At 37.7% G+C, this 16,885-nt stretch overlaps 1 protein-coding gene across 7 annotated transcripts in view; it reads right to left on the minus strand.

The window, feature by feature from the left end:
* Nucleotides 1-2,300: 2,300 nt before the first annotated feature.
* PPARA (peroxisome proliferator activated receptor alpha) overlaps nt 2,301-16,885 on the minus strand; it is a 42,041-nt gene continuing 27,456 nt past the window's right edge. For all 7 annotated transcript variants that reach the window (XM_051632027.1, XM_051631940.1, XM_051631577.1 and 4 more), the window contains 3 exons: nt 14,960-15,162; nt 11,392-11,839; nt 2,301-9,671 (listed from right to left, as the gene is read on the minus strand). In XM_051632027.1, coding sequence (XP_051487987.1) covers nt 9,424-9,671; nt 11,392-11,839; nt 14,960-15,162 — 899 coding nt within the window. In that variant the 3' untranslated portion in view covers nt 2,301-9,423. The remainder of the gene's footprint in view (nt 9,672-11,391; nt 11,840-14,959; nt 15,163-16,885) is intronic.

Here is a 16,885-nt window from a genome sequence, read left to right on the forward strand (position 1 = left end):
CAGTTCTTTAGAATGTTTGAGTGCCCTGAAATATTTTTTCTTTTTTTTTTTCCTGAACCTACTGGGCTTGTGTCCTCTGTTAGGGACTGGAATTTTGTGCAGTTACTAGAGGAGCAGTAATGGACCTATTAGTACCCTTTTCAAGCTCCATACAAATCTTTAATTGCAGGGAAAAAAAAGTTTGAAGCCAGTATTTCAGATTTCTTTCTGCAGTAACAAGACTACACTTTCAAAGAAGTTATATTAAACTTACAATGAGTGGTATTCAATTTCAGTTTCATGCTAGACCCCCTCCCCCCCTGCACTTTAAAAGTTAGTGTGTCTGCTTTGTACAAAGAAGAGAGGCAGAGAACCAGAACTGTAAGAAGAGTGAGAGATGCTAGAAAGAGAATCACAGCACTATTCCATCTTAAAAATGTAGCTATTATAATCAAGCTGACAAAAAGCAACATCATTATGGGAGATCACATTCTTTGTTTATACCAGCAAATGTTTTAGAAACACATTTTGTTTCCTGTATTTCACACTGTTTGCAACAGGTTTTATCTTAACTCGTGGCTTGAAAGTAGGTTTTAAAAACCCAGTTCCTATCTAAGTGAGAGTGTGCCTTTGGGTTGTATGACATAGAGACCTAGCCTGGGACAGGTAGATGCACCCACTAACCTGCTGGCAAGGATCTGGTGTCTCTGAGCTGTTTTCCCTCCTGTTCAACCTCCCCTGTGCCCTTTAAGACAAATGCAGTTAACTCGCAGTCATAACCATTATTTTTTACAGCATGATATGAGAGCAATTTAAAGCTCTTGGGAATTACCTATCTTCAAGTAAAGGACACTTGTGCTTCACAGTTACCTGGTTATGCATACCTGTTAGGTGAGGAAAAGCACACTTCCAGCAAGGGCCAAAAAACAGTTCAGTAGCTCAGGACCATCAGATGTGTTCTGCCATCTCCAGTCCATGCTTTAGGGAAAGAAGGCTGGCCTACATACAACTTGGTATCTCCTGGAATGATAAAGGATTATTATCTGTGCCTAGCTGTTAAAACTTGCATGTTCCACATTCTTCTATTCCCCTTGAACATGGGCATTTTGGTCCCTATATCATAATATAATGGTATAATACGATGTTGTAGACCAAATGCCATCATGCCCAATCTTAATGGTCACTAGATACTCTTCAAGACATACTAGGTACTCTTCAAGACATGCAGAGCCTTTACATCTTGGTTTCCATCAGGTTCTCTGAGTACTTGCTCCTGCTCAAAATCAGGCCTTCCATGCTCCTGAGCACAGCTGATGAAGAAATGTGATTCTTTAACCCTCTGCTGTCATTTTTGCTTCAGCACTCTTTTAGCATCTTAATAAATCCCCAGATTATTGAAGGAAGACAATAATCTGTGACACATCCTCCCAACTGACTGAACTGAAGCCGTGCTCCTGAAATGGGTGAGCTGTGCTACCCATCACGGGGACATGCAGTCAGTGCTTGCTGAATTCAACAAACCTCTCAAGCTGTTCATACAGTCAATGAGAATGGATGGACAGAGCAGGACAGTAGGTCAGCAGGCAAACTGATGAAGTATATATACATATAAATTTATATATGCAATGTGTATATGTATGTTACACACACATTCCTAAATTAAAAAGTGTGTCTAACAGTTAACCTGTAAGCATCAGCACTTCAATGCTGCTTTAAATATCATTCTGCCTTTAAAAGGTCTCTGCAATACACATCTTATTATGTAGCAAAGATACTTAATACATTTTATTAACATCTACTTGATGCTAACCCAAAAAATCTGGGCACCAATCCCACCAAGGTTGCTTATCCACTCTTGTTCACCACTAAAAAATCAGTGTGATAACTCCCCGGAGTAAAGTTAAGCAGCTAAGTGTTTTCTGAAGCAGGGCCTTGTGTACCACATGAAGGCAAATCAGGTCAAGCCAAAATCACTCAAGTTCTCAGCTGCAGTAGAGCAGCACAAAACACACACGCACGCCCCTGGTGCTGTGGCAGAAGGAGCAATGGGTGTCACCATCCCAGGGGCATCCCCGCGTCCTGCTTCTGCAAGTGTTGACACAAGCTCTGGGCTGCAAGCGTGAGGGGTCGAACAAGAGTGGAGAACAGAACTGCTTTCCTCTACATGGAAGTCACCCCTGCCTGCACGGTCACTGAGCGAGGGCCTCAGCCAAGAGCTGGCAGCTGCAGCCAGCAGAGGGTAGCAAGTAGGCTTGGCTCAAAACCGTGACCGTGCAGTGAATTGCTTTCCTGGAAATAAAAGATCAGCACAAGTAATTAAATTCACTTTTAAAAATACTTTATTCTTTTAAAACCATTAAGGCAAAACCACATTTCAGATTTAACTGTGTTTACATTCAAATTAAAGGATGCCTTTTTTTTTTTTTTTTTTTAAGCATGTAGATTCAGTCTCTATACAAACACTATGAATTCAACCTCTTATTTTTAAAGGAGACGGGAAAAAAAATAGAATGTAAAAAAGAAGAAAAATGTTTAGTTCAAGTTTTTTCATCCTAGATCAGTAGGCTGGTAACATTTAAGAATGCATCATCATACTTAGCTATATGTAATTTTTACATTCACAAGTGCAAGAGACTTTGTCTTTCCTATAAATCCCTGTGAGACCGGGGCTTCCTTTCTTGAAAATGTCATTTGCATTGTTCTGACAGAAAGAAACTTGGGAACTTGGCTTGAATTAGTGGTATTTTACTGGGAAACAAGCATTCCATGAGAATTAGGCTTGACTACTCCCTGCAAGAAATGTCTGCTCTTTGTAAGTTCCATATTTACTGTAATAAAGCATACACAAAAATGCCTAATAACGTAGGTGACTGGAAACAATGACTGTTTGGTGTTGTGGTTTTTTTCCTTTAATATTGATACCTTGATTTAATTAAACAATGGGTTAGCTCTAGTGATTACGGTTTGGTAACATTAACAAGTATGTGCTTTTTTGTGACATGTCAGATAACAGTTTAAGATGTGATAAAGGGTCCCAACATCATGATGTAATTAAACTGTTGTGTCCCATTCCTAAAGAATTCTCAGAGCAATTGTTTGTGAAAGCTGTGAAGTAGCAGGAGCAAAACGAAATGCAGCTCATCGTAGAAGCTGGTACAACAGACGTGGTCAAACAGTTAGGAGGGGTATTCTTGTTAAAATCCATAATATTAAAACATCGATTTGATTGGTTATTACTAAAGTAACGAAAATCATAAATGTTCTTCCACTTCTGTCTGCGGGGTTAGTGGCACATGAATCCTCCAGCAGAAGATTTGCCGACCTTCCTACAGGCCCTGCTGCACATCACAAACAGATGCTGAATGATTACACCGCACTCCCACACAGCAGGAGCAGAACGCAGTACCTGCATGTTGCCAAGATTTCGGCTGGTTAGTGTTTTCCCATACCACCAATTATTTTTTTCTTTCAAGTGTCAAGAATGCTACATAACTCCTTGCATTGATCATAAGGCTGGTGTCTTTTCCACACTAGGGATTACTGCACCTGCACATCCAACCTGAGAAAATATACCAAAATACTTAAAAAAAAAAAAACCCAACCTTTAAGTACCTCATGCTTTACCATGCAGTCCTTATTTAAGGCCCAGTCTGCAATCAGATTAATGATCTCTCTTGTACCTGCAGCTTATCCCCTGGGCAGAGGCAACTCGTCTGAAACTGAGGTCCTTGCAGTAGGAATTCTGTTTTGAAACACCCTTGCAATGGAATCTGGCAAGATCGCCTAACACAACAGAGGAGTCCAAGAAAAAAATAAATAAATAAGAAAACAACTTCAGAAGCTGAAAAAGATCTTAAATGCCTGATAGCACATGAGAGAAAACAAAAGGGGAAACACCCTGGCCCTTAGTTAACATGAATTTGCATCATGTATTTACAGTGTAAAGTGAGCTGTTAGTACCTTTCATAGGTGTTTTTCAATGCTATCTATGGAACTGAGAAAAGAAGTAGCTGTAGGTTACCACAAAAAAGTCCAGTAGAGCTTTTACAAATACAACACAAACGTCTTGGTGGACAATATATCTGGATAGTGACACTGATCAAGTGAAAAACTCGAGTTGCAGCCATTTGGGGAAAGAAAATTTTATCTGTTGCAAATAAAATGCACTAAATAGAAATAATTGCTGGGGCATTTGTAACATACTGTGCTTGTACTAGATGCTGTGTTTTGACTACAGCAAAATAAAAAGTACACCTTGAAAAGGTAACTTTGTTTCTGTGTCAGGATTTGTTAGCAGGAATGCTGTAGGCACAGATTATCACACCGGGACACAGAATCCCTACGGACAGATTCTGACTTAATCTCTACTTAAAATCATAAAGGGAACACTATAGAAAAGCCAGTAATGGCATTTCAACATAGTGTTTTTCACTGCCACATTACGTGCTTTAAAAAGACATCTACAAATGTTGCAGATCAACCTCGGTGCAGGTAGCAGGAAAAAATCCTGAATACACATTGTTATTTCTCATAAACCACAAACTGGTGCCTTAGAAAATTGCAGCAGTGGAGCACTAACAGAATCTAGCTCTTTATAGCTCTCTTTTCAGATTGTGAAGGAAAATGAACTGCGGTGCTGTAAATCAAAGATGAACTTCTATAAACTATCTTTCATGTTGGTGATCTTGAGTTAAAAATATTACCTCCATTTTGGGATTACAGCTCTTCCTCACCTAGACTTACTTTTACTGAAATGAAATAAAAGGAAGTCTACCTTCTATGTGAAAATGTATTTTAAAATTTGGTTACAGTTGCCAATACCAAACCCTGATAACATGCAGAATTTGTGATACTTCTTCACAAATGATACAGTAACAAAGACCAGGCAGGAATAAATAGCAGTTTGACTTCAGGCCCATCATCCTTACCCATAAAAGTAAATCTTTCCTCACTGTACAAAAGGGTTCACAAGATAAAGTATGAAATAAAAAAAATTAAATTAAATAACTTACATATTTTTCTTAAAGCATCTCTGTAATATAATTTAGTGACAGTTTATATCTTGCAATTATATTACTGTATTTTACAAATTGAAACATGAAGAAATGGTATTACGTTAAATTAAAAAAAAATCCCACAATACATAACAGTATCAACAGTCTCAGATCAAACCCACACATACTTTCAATCTCTAGTAAAAGAAAGAGAATGAAGCTGATTAAATCTAGATTAAACAAAACCAAAAACAAACAAACAACAATCTGCAATTGATTATCAAGAATGCACTTGAGACAGAAGCAAGCACCAGATACCCTATGCTACACCTCACATTTCAAGACTTACTGAAGGATTAGGGCTTTCAGGGAAGGACCATTATTTGTAAGACCTTACACGCTTAAGCAATACCAAAACAACTGCAAATGCATTTGTTAAACGTAGTTGCAGGTTTTCAACTAAGTGATAGGGATGCTTTTAAGGAGAGACAGAGCTGAAATTGTTCCTCTTCAGAGGCAGCTACAGTGTAATCTCCAACTGCTTTGTCTGAGATGGTGCTCAAGTTGCCCAGGCTGTCCATTAGAAATAAGGAGGAAATTCAAACATAATAGTATGTGACCCAGCTCTTGTGATGAATAAATCTCCCCAGGTTTTAGCAGTTTGAATAAACAAACAAATGTTTAGATGCTTATTATAAGCTCTTTGATTTGCAAACTTGTGCTAGCTCTCTCATGAGAACAGACTTAGTGCAACTGCTGGTATTTCCAAAATCTGTGTGGGCCAGAAGTAATGCAAAAATACACTCTTTGGCAACACTTCAGCTTTCTAGCAGCTGGCTAGAACCAAAGCAACAAAGGCACAGGGAAATGGCAATTAAATGAAATAAATTAGATTTCTTTAATGCCCTAGAAAGATTCTGTTTCTGTAAGTGGAAAACATTCCTATCTATTGTCTGTCATTTTGTTTTTAAAGTGGGATTCTGAAATTTAAAAAACTACAAAGTAGCTGATTTTTTTTTTTTTAATGGCAGTTGTGTGCTGTTACACTGAAGACAGTACACTTTTAAAGAAAATATTTAAGAAGATAAAAAGGAACATCAGATATCTCGAACACTTGACACAAAACCTTCCTTCTGTTTTTTCTTCCCCTTTGTCAAAGTACCTGGGCCATCTCTATAAATAAATGAAAAACCTCAAACAACCCTCAAAAATGAGTAAGCTGCATGCTTGTTGAAAACTTAAGTCACACCATTGTCTACCAGGCTTCTCTCTACTCATCTGCTGTCTCTTGTCTTAAGCTGTTTGTGGGTACCTAATTGCTAACCAGAGTTCTTTGGTGCTACGATAGTAAAGTATGTTGATAAGAATCTGGTCACAACTATTTTTTTAATCCTAAAATCTGATCACTTTATTTCCCTCTGTAGAATGGATATTTTAAAAGATTAGACGATCTGTACTGAAGCTCCTCAGTAATACACCTCAAACTAGTTCAGCTGGCAAAATTAAAAAAAACCAAACAAAATCACAAACTGAGTAATTTGAAATCTAACTGGCAAAAGCCTTCTGCAGTCACCTCCTGAAGTAGCTAATGAACTTTATTACAAGTGTAATGAAGGAGAAGTTCTCTGCCCTGTCTGCTGTTCCTTGAAGAGATGGTGGGTGTGAGCATGGTGCAGCAGTGGGGGCAGTGCCATCTATCCGGAATTGTAGGCTATGTTAACATCTTGTTTGTATTTCTGTAATTCAGAGATGCATTATTTTAATTCCTATGTATGTATTTATTTTTTTTAAAGGTTTGCAGTTTAGTTCAAAACAAAAATCAAGCTTCAGTGTCCCAGGAATTAGTAAAAAAAACAACAACACCAAAACCAAAATGTATCTGGAACAGGAAAAAAAACCTATTTATGCACTTTCCTAATGCTGATAATAGGAACCTGCTACAAGCAGCTGCTAATACAGCTGAACTCTGTGCCTTCTACTAAATGATGCTGGTTTCAATTATTTACAGTTTTGCTGAGAATGTGTTTATTATTCATTTTTCTATGTTTTTAAAAGTTTCAGGAAAGTGTTTTAGCCACTTTTGAGAGCAAGAGTGGGAATTTTTTTCCACACTGACTGTGTCTGTTTTTCCTGAGAAACTTCAGTGCACCCAAACTATGGAACACAAGTTTGAAATTTGCCTTTTGCATAAATCTGAGATTTGGGGTGAAAAAAATATAAATCAGCTTATACCTTTTTTTAGGAAATGAAACAGTTGGCTATTAGAGTTCAGCATGCCATCAGAGAATGGCTGATATTTTGACAATTTTTTTGAGGAAGCAATATTGAATATCAGTTGTTTTAATGCTCTATGTCTTATGCCTAAACCCCACAGCTCCTTAGTGGAACACGGCTGACTTGAAGAATAAAGCAGCATCATTGCCAAAATCCTCTTGTTAATTCTGGGAGCATATTACATGCTGCTGTAAGACACAAAAGACCCATTTCTTGTCTGATCATTCCTGGTAAGACCAAAAAACTTCTCATAATGAAGTGTTAGAAGTAGCTGCAATGCAAGGCCTGTTCTTCCTGCTGCCCACTGGCAACAGGGAGGGGGAGAAAGTTTTGTGCACGAGAATTTATTGTTTTTATCCTGCCCCAGCTGGTCACCAAATCTGAGGCCTATGCTTCAATATTTTACACTAAACATATCTGACACTAAAACTTCTGCTAACAGCCATTGCCTGGATAAATACCAAATTGCTTTTAAATCTGTAATTCATTCAGTGTCTAGCCATGCCTGTGGGCCTGTAAAGAAACAAATGTTGTGACTACAGTAAGTATCATGTGATGTTCTCACTTTATCGATCTTATTTAATTCTTGCAGTGAAGGTTTAAGATTCTGAAGTCTTCAAACATGCTACTATGAAACAACACTCCTCCTGTGCCAGTGAATGTTTAACTATTGTGAAAATTGACTCCTGAGATCTTTGTCCTATGAAACAAATAATAAAATGAGGAAAGAATGATGTGAAGTTACCATATTAAAAAGAAAAAAAAAAAAAAAAAGGAATAGAGTGTCTTGCATGCAACTAGCACTTTTGTGTAGTGCTCTGCTAAAAGATCCTTTAAAATGGTAAAGTCAGGCAATTTCCTTATGGCTTATTTTGCACCCAGAGTAAGTACAATTGTAAAATCTGAGTTTGCTCTCAGAAACATGATAACTTCTCTCAGCTGTGCTCTCTTTCATAATATTACACAATCGACACCTACAACCCCAGTTCTTGGTAATACTGTCACCTCCCCCACTGTGGCTGTATGCGAGAACAAGATTTGGTGAAATAATCTAGCTAATACTTCTACCAGTAAGGCCTAAGAAGGAGTAGAAAGACATATATCCAAGTGGATAACTGGAAAAAATGAAACAGTGTATTCATTAGAAAAATAAACAGGTCCAAACAACTCAATGCCACTTAGATGCTTGTCAAGAAAGAAGGTGCCTTTCCTATACAACCACTTCTTCAGAGTGAGCTATCACTGCACTAGAAAGCTGTGCAGTTTAAATTCTTTTTTCAGGGCTACGATCAGACTTTTCAGTCTCTCCAAAACTCTTGCTAATTCTAAACAGTATTTTAAAGTCAAAACTGTGTCTTGAGCTATTAGAAGTTCTCCAAAATACACATGGTAGGATATATTTTTCCTCGGGAACATATTTCCTTAAAACACTTTTGAAAAAAGGGTTCCATTGATTTATCACATTTGCTCCTCAACGAACACCTGAATGGAGCATCTCTGCTGTATTTTAGATTACTCTTGGGATTTTATTTCATTTTTTAAAAGAACTTTCATTTAAACATGCTAATCCTAAAGTACCGTAATGTGTAATACTGTATGAAGCTGTACTGCATTTCATGGAATTAAAGCAGCAGCAGATCTAAGGTCTTTCAAATTTTTTAGACATGTATGTACAGTATTATCCAACCATGTGTTACACCTAGACTGGCTGCAGTAAGAAAAAGTGTTAGTTGGTTCTCAGCAATTACCATTAGCCAAAAGTGCATCATTTTTATGATTGTGCATATACGTGGAGAGAATTTGCTGAATTTGTTACATTAACTCTAAAATTACTAAGAGCCAGGAGGAAATACAGTTTTGTTCATTTCTGTTACTTAACATTCTGATTTATTATACAAAGATGTATTCCTTACCAATCTTTGAATTTCCAAATGAAAGTACCATTATAAGAAACTTCATGAGCACTATGATCAGTATTTTTCTGCAGAACTCTTTCAAAAGGAAACAAAAGATCCCAAACCAAAAGAAGTGTAACACTCCAGTTATCCAGCTTTTAGATTTCTCATGCTCTGGGCTGAGTGAACAGCAGATAACCGTGCAAGTAATTTTGCTCCCATCTGTTACTAGTATTGCTCTCATCTTTAAATATTGTGGAAAAAATATATACTAAAAATCCTTAATACATATCCCTGTAGATTTCCTGTAGTAAAGGGTGTAAATGTGCATCAGATTCAGTCTTCTTAATTATCTGAACGAGTTGAGCATGCTCTGTGACAAGTTGTCGGAGGTCAGCCATTTTTTGGAGAAGTTTTGGGAAGAGGAAGATGTCATCAGGATGGTTGGTTTGCAAGTGAAGTTTCAGTACATGCACAATGCTCTCCTGCATTTTTTCAATGTGTCCTACATTTACAAGACCAGGACGATCTGTTCTCAAAAAAAAACAAACAACAAAACACAAACCCAAAAGAATACATGTCATAATTTTGTAATTATTCTTTTAAGTAGGCTGCTTTATAGATTTTATATTGTAGGCTACAGTGTATCTTTACATTATGCACTGGGGGCAATAAAGGGGAAAAGGGGGAAAAGGGGGAAAAAAGTAGTCTTCCATACCCCTTTGGCCAAAGTTTTGACAATGGCCACAGTTATTTGAGAAGAGATTTCACACTACTAAATACAACCCATGCTACAAAAGAAAAAACCTCCCAACACCCTCTCACCCCAAAACCCGGCAGAAGAATCAAGCCTAGGAATCCAGTTCTACATTCTGTATGTCCCAACAGCAGAATTCAAACAGCAAGAACAAAGAACAAAAGGATGTGGCTATGTCTAGAGAGTTCCTGAAGTTTGGCAGCAGTACAGCTTGACATAAGGAACAGTCTTTTACTCTTCCCATGTGTACATTGCCATAGCACAAGATTTTGACAGGACATAGAGAAGAACCCACTAACTGTGCTTCACTCTTTCTAGTATGTGATCTCATTTTCAGCTACTTAGGAGTTCTTTAATACCTTCACTTTCCAGACCAAACTTCTCTGAAAGAAGCCTGGGACAATGGACAAAACGTGTTTCTTGGAAACACACTGATAGTTCAAAGGAGAAGAATTAGAGGGGGAAAAAAACAGCACAAAATATTTTGTCTGCAAAGAACTCTCCTGACTTTTGGAAAGGTCATGATACCAACGTATTGTGCAAAAGTAATTCAAGATATGATGGGAACTTGCTGTCTAAACTATCACATGAAGCTTTTGAAAGTCTACAGATTGTATCTCTCGTCTTGTAATTTGTGAGGATATAACCAGGGCAGTGAACATGCAATGAGTTTGGCAGAATGCAAAAAAAGCCAGGTGGGAGCAGTTGGAACTTGATCTCTTTTTTCCTTTTCTTAAAATGCTTATGGATAGTTTTGAATTTAACCTTAAATATGAGCTCACTTACTTTCTGGAGGAAAGAAAAGGTTCTAAATCACATTTGTGTTTCTTTACTCATAACGAGTTCAAACAATGGGGCATTAAAAAACCCCAAGCCCCACATCCTTAGGTACTATGAAATAATGTTTAAAAATACCATTATCTAATTATCATTTTTTTTAATTACCAAAGTATACTATTGTTTTAAAAAGCCTGTGGTATTAAAATCAGAGCACAGGAAGTGCATCAACAGAGCTGTGCAGGACTTGTTACATGATGCAATCAGCCAGTGTCAAAGAGGAGCAAAGCTGTCATCTGCACCTGCCTCCAGTCTCATGACAGTGTTTTTCTGCCCCTTTGGATATACAAATGCTGTTTCCAACCCAGCCTCAAACATAAATAAATAAATAAGCAACAATCCTCTAGACCCCAAATAAAAAAAACCCCAACACTCTTCACATCCCACTATTAAAAACAGAGAGTAACCACACCCTCTTCTAAGTGAGGCTACACAGCAATTCTAAGCACCTCTACAATTCTGCAAAGCAAAATACAGCATCAAGACTGGTAACAGTTACACAGGATCTTCCATGAAACATGCTAAAAGAGAAAATTACTTTGTTAGTGGTAGAAATGAGTCTTTGAGAAACATAATCTTTTCCATTAAAATTATTAATTCACAAGAAGAACACATTAAAATTTACTACCTTCAAGAACAAATATGTAATGCTTACCTCCACAGCAAATGATGGCAGCAACAAAAAGGGATATATCACTGTCATCCAGTTCTAGTGCATTGAATTTCATTGCAAAATCAAATTTTGGCTCCATTATATCACAGAACGGCTTCCTCAGGCTTTTCAGGAACTCCCGGGTTATAAAACCGTTTCCATAGGCCACCAGCATCCCGTCTTTGTTCATCACTGATGCTAACATGGCAAATATGGCTTCATAAACTCCGTATTTTAACAGTGTCACTTGATCATTCAAGTCAAGGCTGGAGAAGCCAGGGATAGATTTGGCAAACTCAGTAAGTTCTGTGACAGTCTCTACAGATGTACACTGGCAGCAGTGGAAGATTCGAACTTCTGCTTCCTTGTTCTGAATTCCATTGGCTACCAATTTTGCCACCAGGGTTTTCTCTGCCATACACAAGGTAACCATATCATGTATAACAAATGGCTACAGAGAAAAAAATACTAATTCAGTTACAAAAGAATGGGTATTTATCGCTGGTTTCCTAAAACACAGGAATTTCAATAAACTTTAATTTTCATGCTAAACAGTCTTCAACTGTCTCTAAAACTTGAGTTCTTTTATATTTCTGCATAAAGAACTACAGAACTACAAACTGCAATATCTAAAAACAAGTCTGCTCTGCAAACACAAATGCAAATAGAAGCCTGTAAATATCTATTCTATATCTTTAACCTAGTTTTATGTAGTAGTTATAGTGAAGGTCCAGAAGTACTGTGCTATATATGCACATATCCATCTCAGAGCAAGTCCCAGAAAGGTCACAAAAGACTTGTATTACCTTCTCCAGAAGTCCACGTTATTCTGCCTACACTCCTACAGATTCCTAAACTAACTACACCTGATGCACATCATGCTGCTTTCCTGAAGTATCCTAGGGGGAATACAGACAGTCATTTAAATATAGGACAGCATATTTGCACACAAATGTCAACCCTGTATGACTCTCGTGTTTTATCACCAGATTTTCATGTCCCAGCTAATCTACCACAGAATTTCAGCTCATCTTTCTAGCTTTTAGTTAGTCCTAAGTCATCTCTAAACCCAGAATCCCACTAGAATGTCAGACAAAACATAATTTCAGTCTTGATTACAGTCTTTTCTGTAAGCCCCTTAATTTAAAAAGTCACCTGCATTACAAACTGATGAGCTGGTCTCTTAAAACATCATATATATATATATATAAAAGCATTCAGATTTTCTTATGAACAATCAGAACTCAAAAATATTTTGATACATGTCAGAAGAGCAGTAATCAAAACACAGCACAATTCACTAAAGGAAAAGAACTAAACCAAATGCTTCTCAGCCTACCAAAGTCACAGCAGTTGACCTTGAACATACAACTAGTTCAGTAACTGCAAAGCAAAGCACCTTCCCTGCGTTGTTTTGCTCACCTCAGATTAAATGACTGTCATGAAGAACGCTTAGTGTTCTGTGAGAAACTCATAGAATGCACTTATCTGACTTAGAAAACTGCCAAAGATGCTAGTTTCCAATAACTTTAAATGCTTATGGCAACTACACGTTCCATCTCACTTCAATACTTCAAGAGCTAGACAGAAATTTCTACCTGTATGTGGGTATGAGTGGAAAGTGGCAGAGCAATAAATCCACCACGTTTCCAAACCCTTTTAAAAGATGTAAGCTATCTTGCAAATATTTTTTGAATTTACCATCATTTCACTATACAGAAAGTAGGTATGGCCAAGGACCATTTAAATGTAATGATACCTTGTCATCGTGAAAAAAAGCTCGCTCGTTCTGAAATGAGTTAGAGTGGTGCTAAGAATCAGGATTCACTGAAATCAACTGTTCATGCATTGCTCAGAAACGGGTGGGTCACTAATTACCAACAACAAACCCCTTGTTCCTTTTTTTTTTTTCCCTGTTAAAAATTCAAAAGAAAATTAAAATGTCTCTTTTCCCAAAAGATGATGGAATAGCTTAAAAAATCCCACTCTCCTCTTCCCTGCATGTTGAAGAATGAGGAAGCAGCCTGTTTATAATAGACTAGGTCTGATTGCTCATTAATTTTTACTTGTAAATTCACGAAGAAACCTGCAAGCCACTATTAGCTAGTCAATCAGATGACTAATCTGAGAGCCTTGATCACACAAATGCAAACACAAAAATTGGGATGCAGAGATCTAGAATCCCTGCATGCACAACACATACCGTAATTTATCATTCTGACACACGGTAGCAAGTTTGAAAAGGACTTTATGCAGATGCCTGCTTGGCAAGGTGTTAAAACATGGTATTTAGTGTAGGCTTATGTCAGCTTGTACCCCCAAAAAAGTTTAAGCTTGTGCTTAGTTTTAAGTATCTCTTTAATCCATTGAAAGAGACTGGGATTTTTCATACGTCTCTCTTGTGATGTAGGAATCTGTATCCTTGGCTAGATGAGACTATAATAAGCCAAATTCTGTAATTTAGAAGACAGCTTGTTTACAATTTTTATAGCACTCATCCCCACAGTTACATGGTTTTTATTACAGAATATGTAAAACCTCTTCCCTGCAAATTTCTACTGATATTAAGTATCTTAGTTTACCGACAATGTTGTTATCTTCTACATACAGTTAACATAAATCACAACAGAATTTTAAAAAATATGCATGCAGTGAAACGAGTCAGTCCTTACAATGGTTACACCATATCATGTGCTACAAAGTGAAAAGCAGTTGATAGCATTAGATAGAACAAACTCTTCATTGCCCAATGATGTTTTTCTTGACATACTCAATCATTTCTAGGAAAATTATTCCCAATTGTCAAAACAATATGGTTCAGAGTTAAATCTCAAAGATGTTGTGCAACTAGTAAGCATTACATAATATATCTAAATTAGTAAAGACCTAAGTACCATAAATAAAAATTCTTAGAGAATATTCACTACTTGGAATAAAACCTTTGCTCAATTATCCTAAGGGAAAAATAACCTCTAAAGCATATGTGTCTTCACAGCCTCGCTTGCTTTTCCCTTTCAAATTAACTGTAAAGACCAGCAAGGCCAGGTGAGGAATTAGCCAGAACTGTACACAAGGAATTACAAACTCAAGTTTCCCCTCCTGCCATTATATTGTAGTGATTAAAACAAGTCATACAGAGTCCTCTACACCTTAAAAGATAACAGTACGTATCCAGGCATTTGTGGCAGAAAAGCATTATTTTTTTTTCCACTGTCGTAGTAGGAAATTAATTTTGAACAGTTTCCCACACCCATAGCAAGAGGCATTCACATTTGTGTGGCACTTTCTTCTTTTTTTATTGAGAACTAATCTTCCCCTTGTGTCTCTGCTAAAAATTAAGGTCATGAGCTTCCATTTACAAGTTAATCACTTGATTTTCCTAAAGCTTCCTATTATTCTGATAGTAGCTAAAAGGAACCATATTTACTACAGGTATTCTTTATTGCATATTTCATGCCTGTATTACCATTACATTTGTTTTCTAAAATATTTGCTTAAGAGTTTAACAAATTATTATAATCACCTTATGCACTTGCCAGCTTTATTTTACAGTTACATCAACAGTACTTACTGGATTGTTATTAGTTTTCCCCGCAAGGATGATTCTGGCTTTAACCTTGTTCATATTGAAGTTTTTCAGGTAAGCATCATGAATTCTTTTAGCAAGTGATTTAAGATCTGCCATTTCTGAATCTTCTACATAATTTTCACCTGTTAGAATTTCTGCTTTCAACTTGGCCTTCTCAGACCTTGGCATTCGTCCAAAACGTATTGCTGATGGGAAGACAGAATTGTAAAACAAACAAAGTTATTAAAAAAACCATGCCTTTTACTGTTGCTGATCAGAGCAGGAAGACTTTGTCTGGAAAAACTGAGGTAGAGGTAGTATCTTTATTATGATAAGTTAATGAGTGAAAAAAACACCTCCTTTCCAACAGAGACAGTGACTAATTACCAATTCAATATGCTAAACTGAAGGTAATAAGGTGTTTCAAAACACAATCTGTTATCTGCAATGAGATAGAATGTATGCATTTGCCTTCCACATTACCTAAATAATATCTTTTGGTTTCTCCCTATTATGTCAACAACTCTCAACATGAAACTCAATGTCCACCTTGGGAATTCCAAAAAACAGAGTAAACTCATGTCAGGAGCCTGGCAGAGTGCACACAAGCCAGCTGGAGAGCTGCCTGGGGAGTTGCTCCACAGGGAATGCTGCAATGGAGTTGGATTTTGATCCCATTTCTGATTCTGGGGCATTCAGTCCTCTATTTGCTGGATGGTCAGTTCAACATATCTGTACTATCTAGTGAGAACAAAACAGACCAGTGACCCAGAACCTTCTCCTGGACCCAGCATTTTATGCTTCTTTTTTCAATAGATTAGCCCTTCAAGACTGGAGAGGATGAGAATATCCAATTTAGTCATTATAATGTTCTCTCAAGAGGCAGGAGATTTGAGTTTGACACACAACTCGGTATGGAAGTCACCCAGTTCTTGGGTTAGTGGTCTTGCCATTTAGCAATAAAACAGGCACATCCACATCCTTCAGCAGTTCCAGCTTAAAACTAAACCAGCTCCATTTCTGAAGGGGCCTTACCTTCTGATGGTGTGCAAGCTTTTGAGATGGCTGATACAGCTGGTTACTCTTACTGCATTTCTCTAAGCAAAGAGAGAACAGAACCTCACTGCTTAGACTGATCAATTCAGAGCACGTGCAGATTTAGCCTTTCAACACACCCAAGAAATTTTCTCGTGACATAAGGAGGTGAATCTAGGCGTGATCTGAATTACAGCTTTGGACTTCAATGGAAGTCTAACATGGAAGGCCTGTCTGGAATCTGGCCACCAGTCTACTGGAAAAGTGGAAGAATATCTGCTCTAAATTGAAACTTACGTTTTAAGGCTGTGGCTGCAAATCTAGTTCTAGCTCTTTTCCTGAGAAGCATTACCTGCAAGTTAGCTGTCATTTCCTTCCCCCAATGCCCTCCCTGTGTTTGCTGCAGTAGAACTGCTACTACTCCCTTTAGCTGGGGCACAGGTGCCCACAGCATTTCAGTAGGATGAAACAGCTTAAATTGAATGTTAATTACTGCCAATTAGCACAGCTTCCTGCTAACACCTGCCCCTGAGATGTTACTTTGTTGGCTGGCACACTCTTCCCAAGTCTGCTGCTTCAGCAAGGTTATCACTAGTCTTGCAGAGACTATCAAGCCTCTCCCAATGGACCTTAATCTCAGTCAAGGCTCATCACAAAGGAGCCAGATTTCCCCAGAACATCAGCTCTCCCAATGTGTCTTGCTAGGACTCTAGAGTACAATGCCATAGGCAGCTTGCCCAACCATGTCCCCACCACAGCTATCTTGCCTGCATAGTCTCCTTAGCAAGTTTGTCTCTTATCTCACAGCTTTTCACCTAGCCCAGCATTTTCACCTACTTCTCACCTACTCGCAAACTGCACCTGTTCCCATGTCCAGCCTTGAGTCTATCAGAC

This window comes from Apus apus, chromosome 1, assembly GCF_020740795.1.
Source record: "Apus apus isolate bApuApu2 chromosome 1, bApuApu2.pri.cur, whole genome shotgun sequence".
NCBI classification, from domain to species: domain Eukaryota; kingdom Metazoa; phylum Chordata; class Aves; order Apodiformes; family Apodidae; genus Apus; species Apus apus.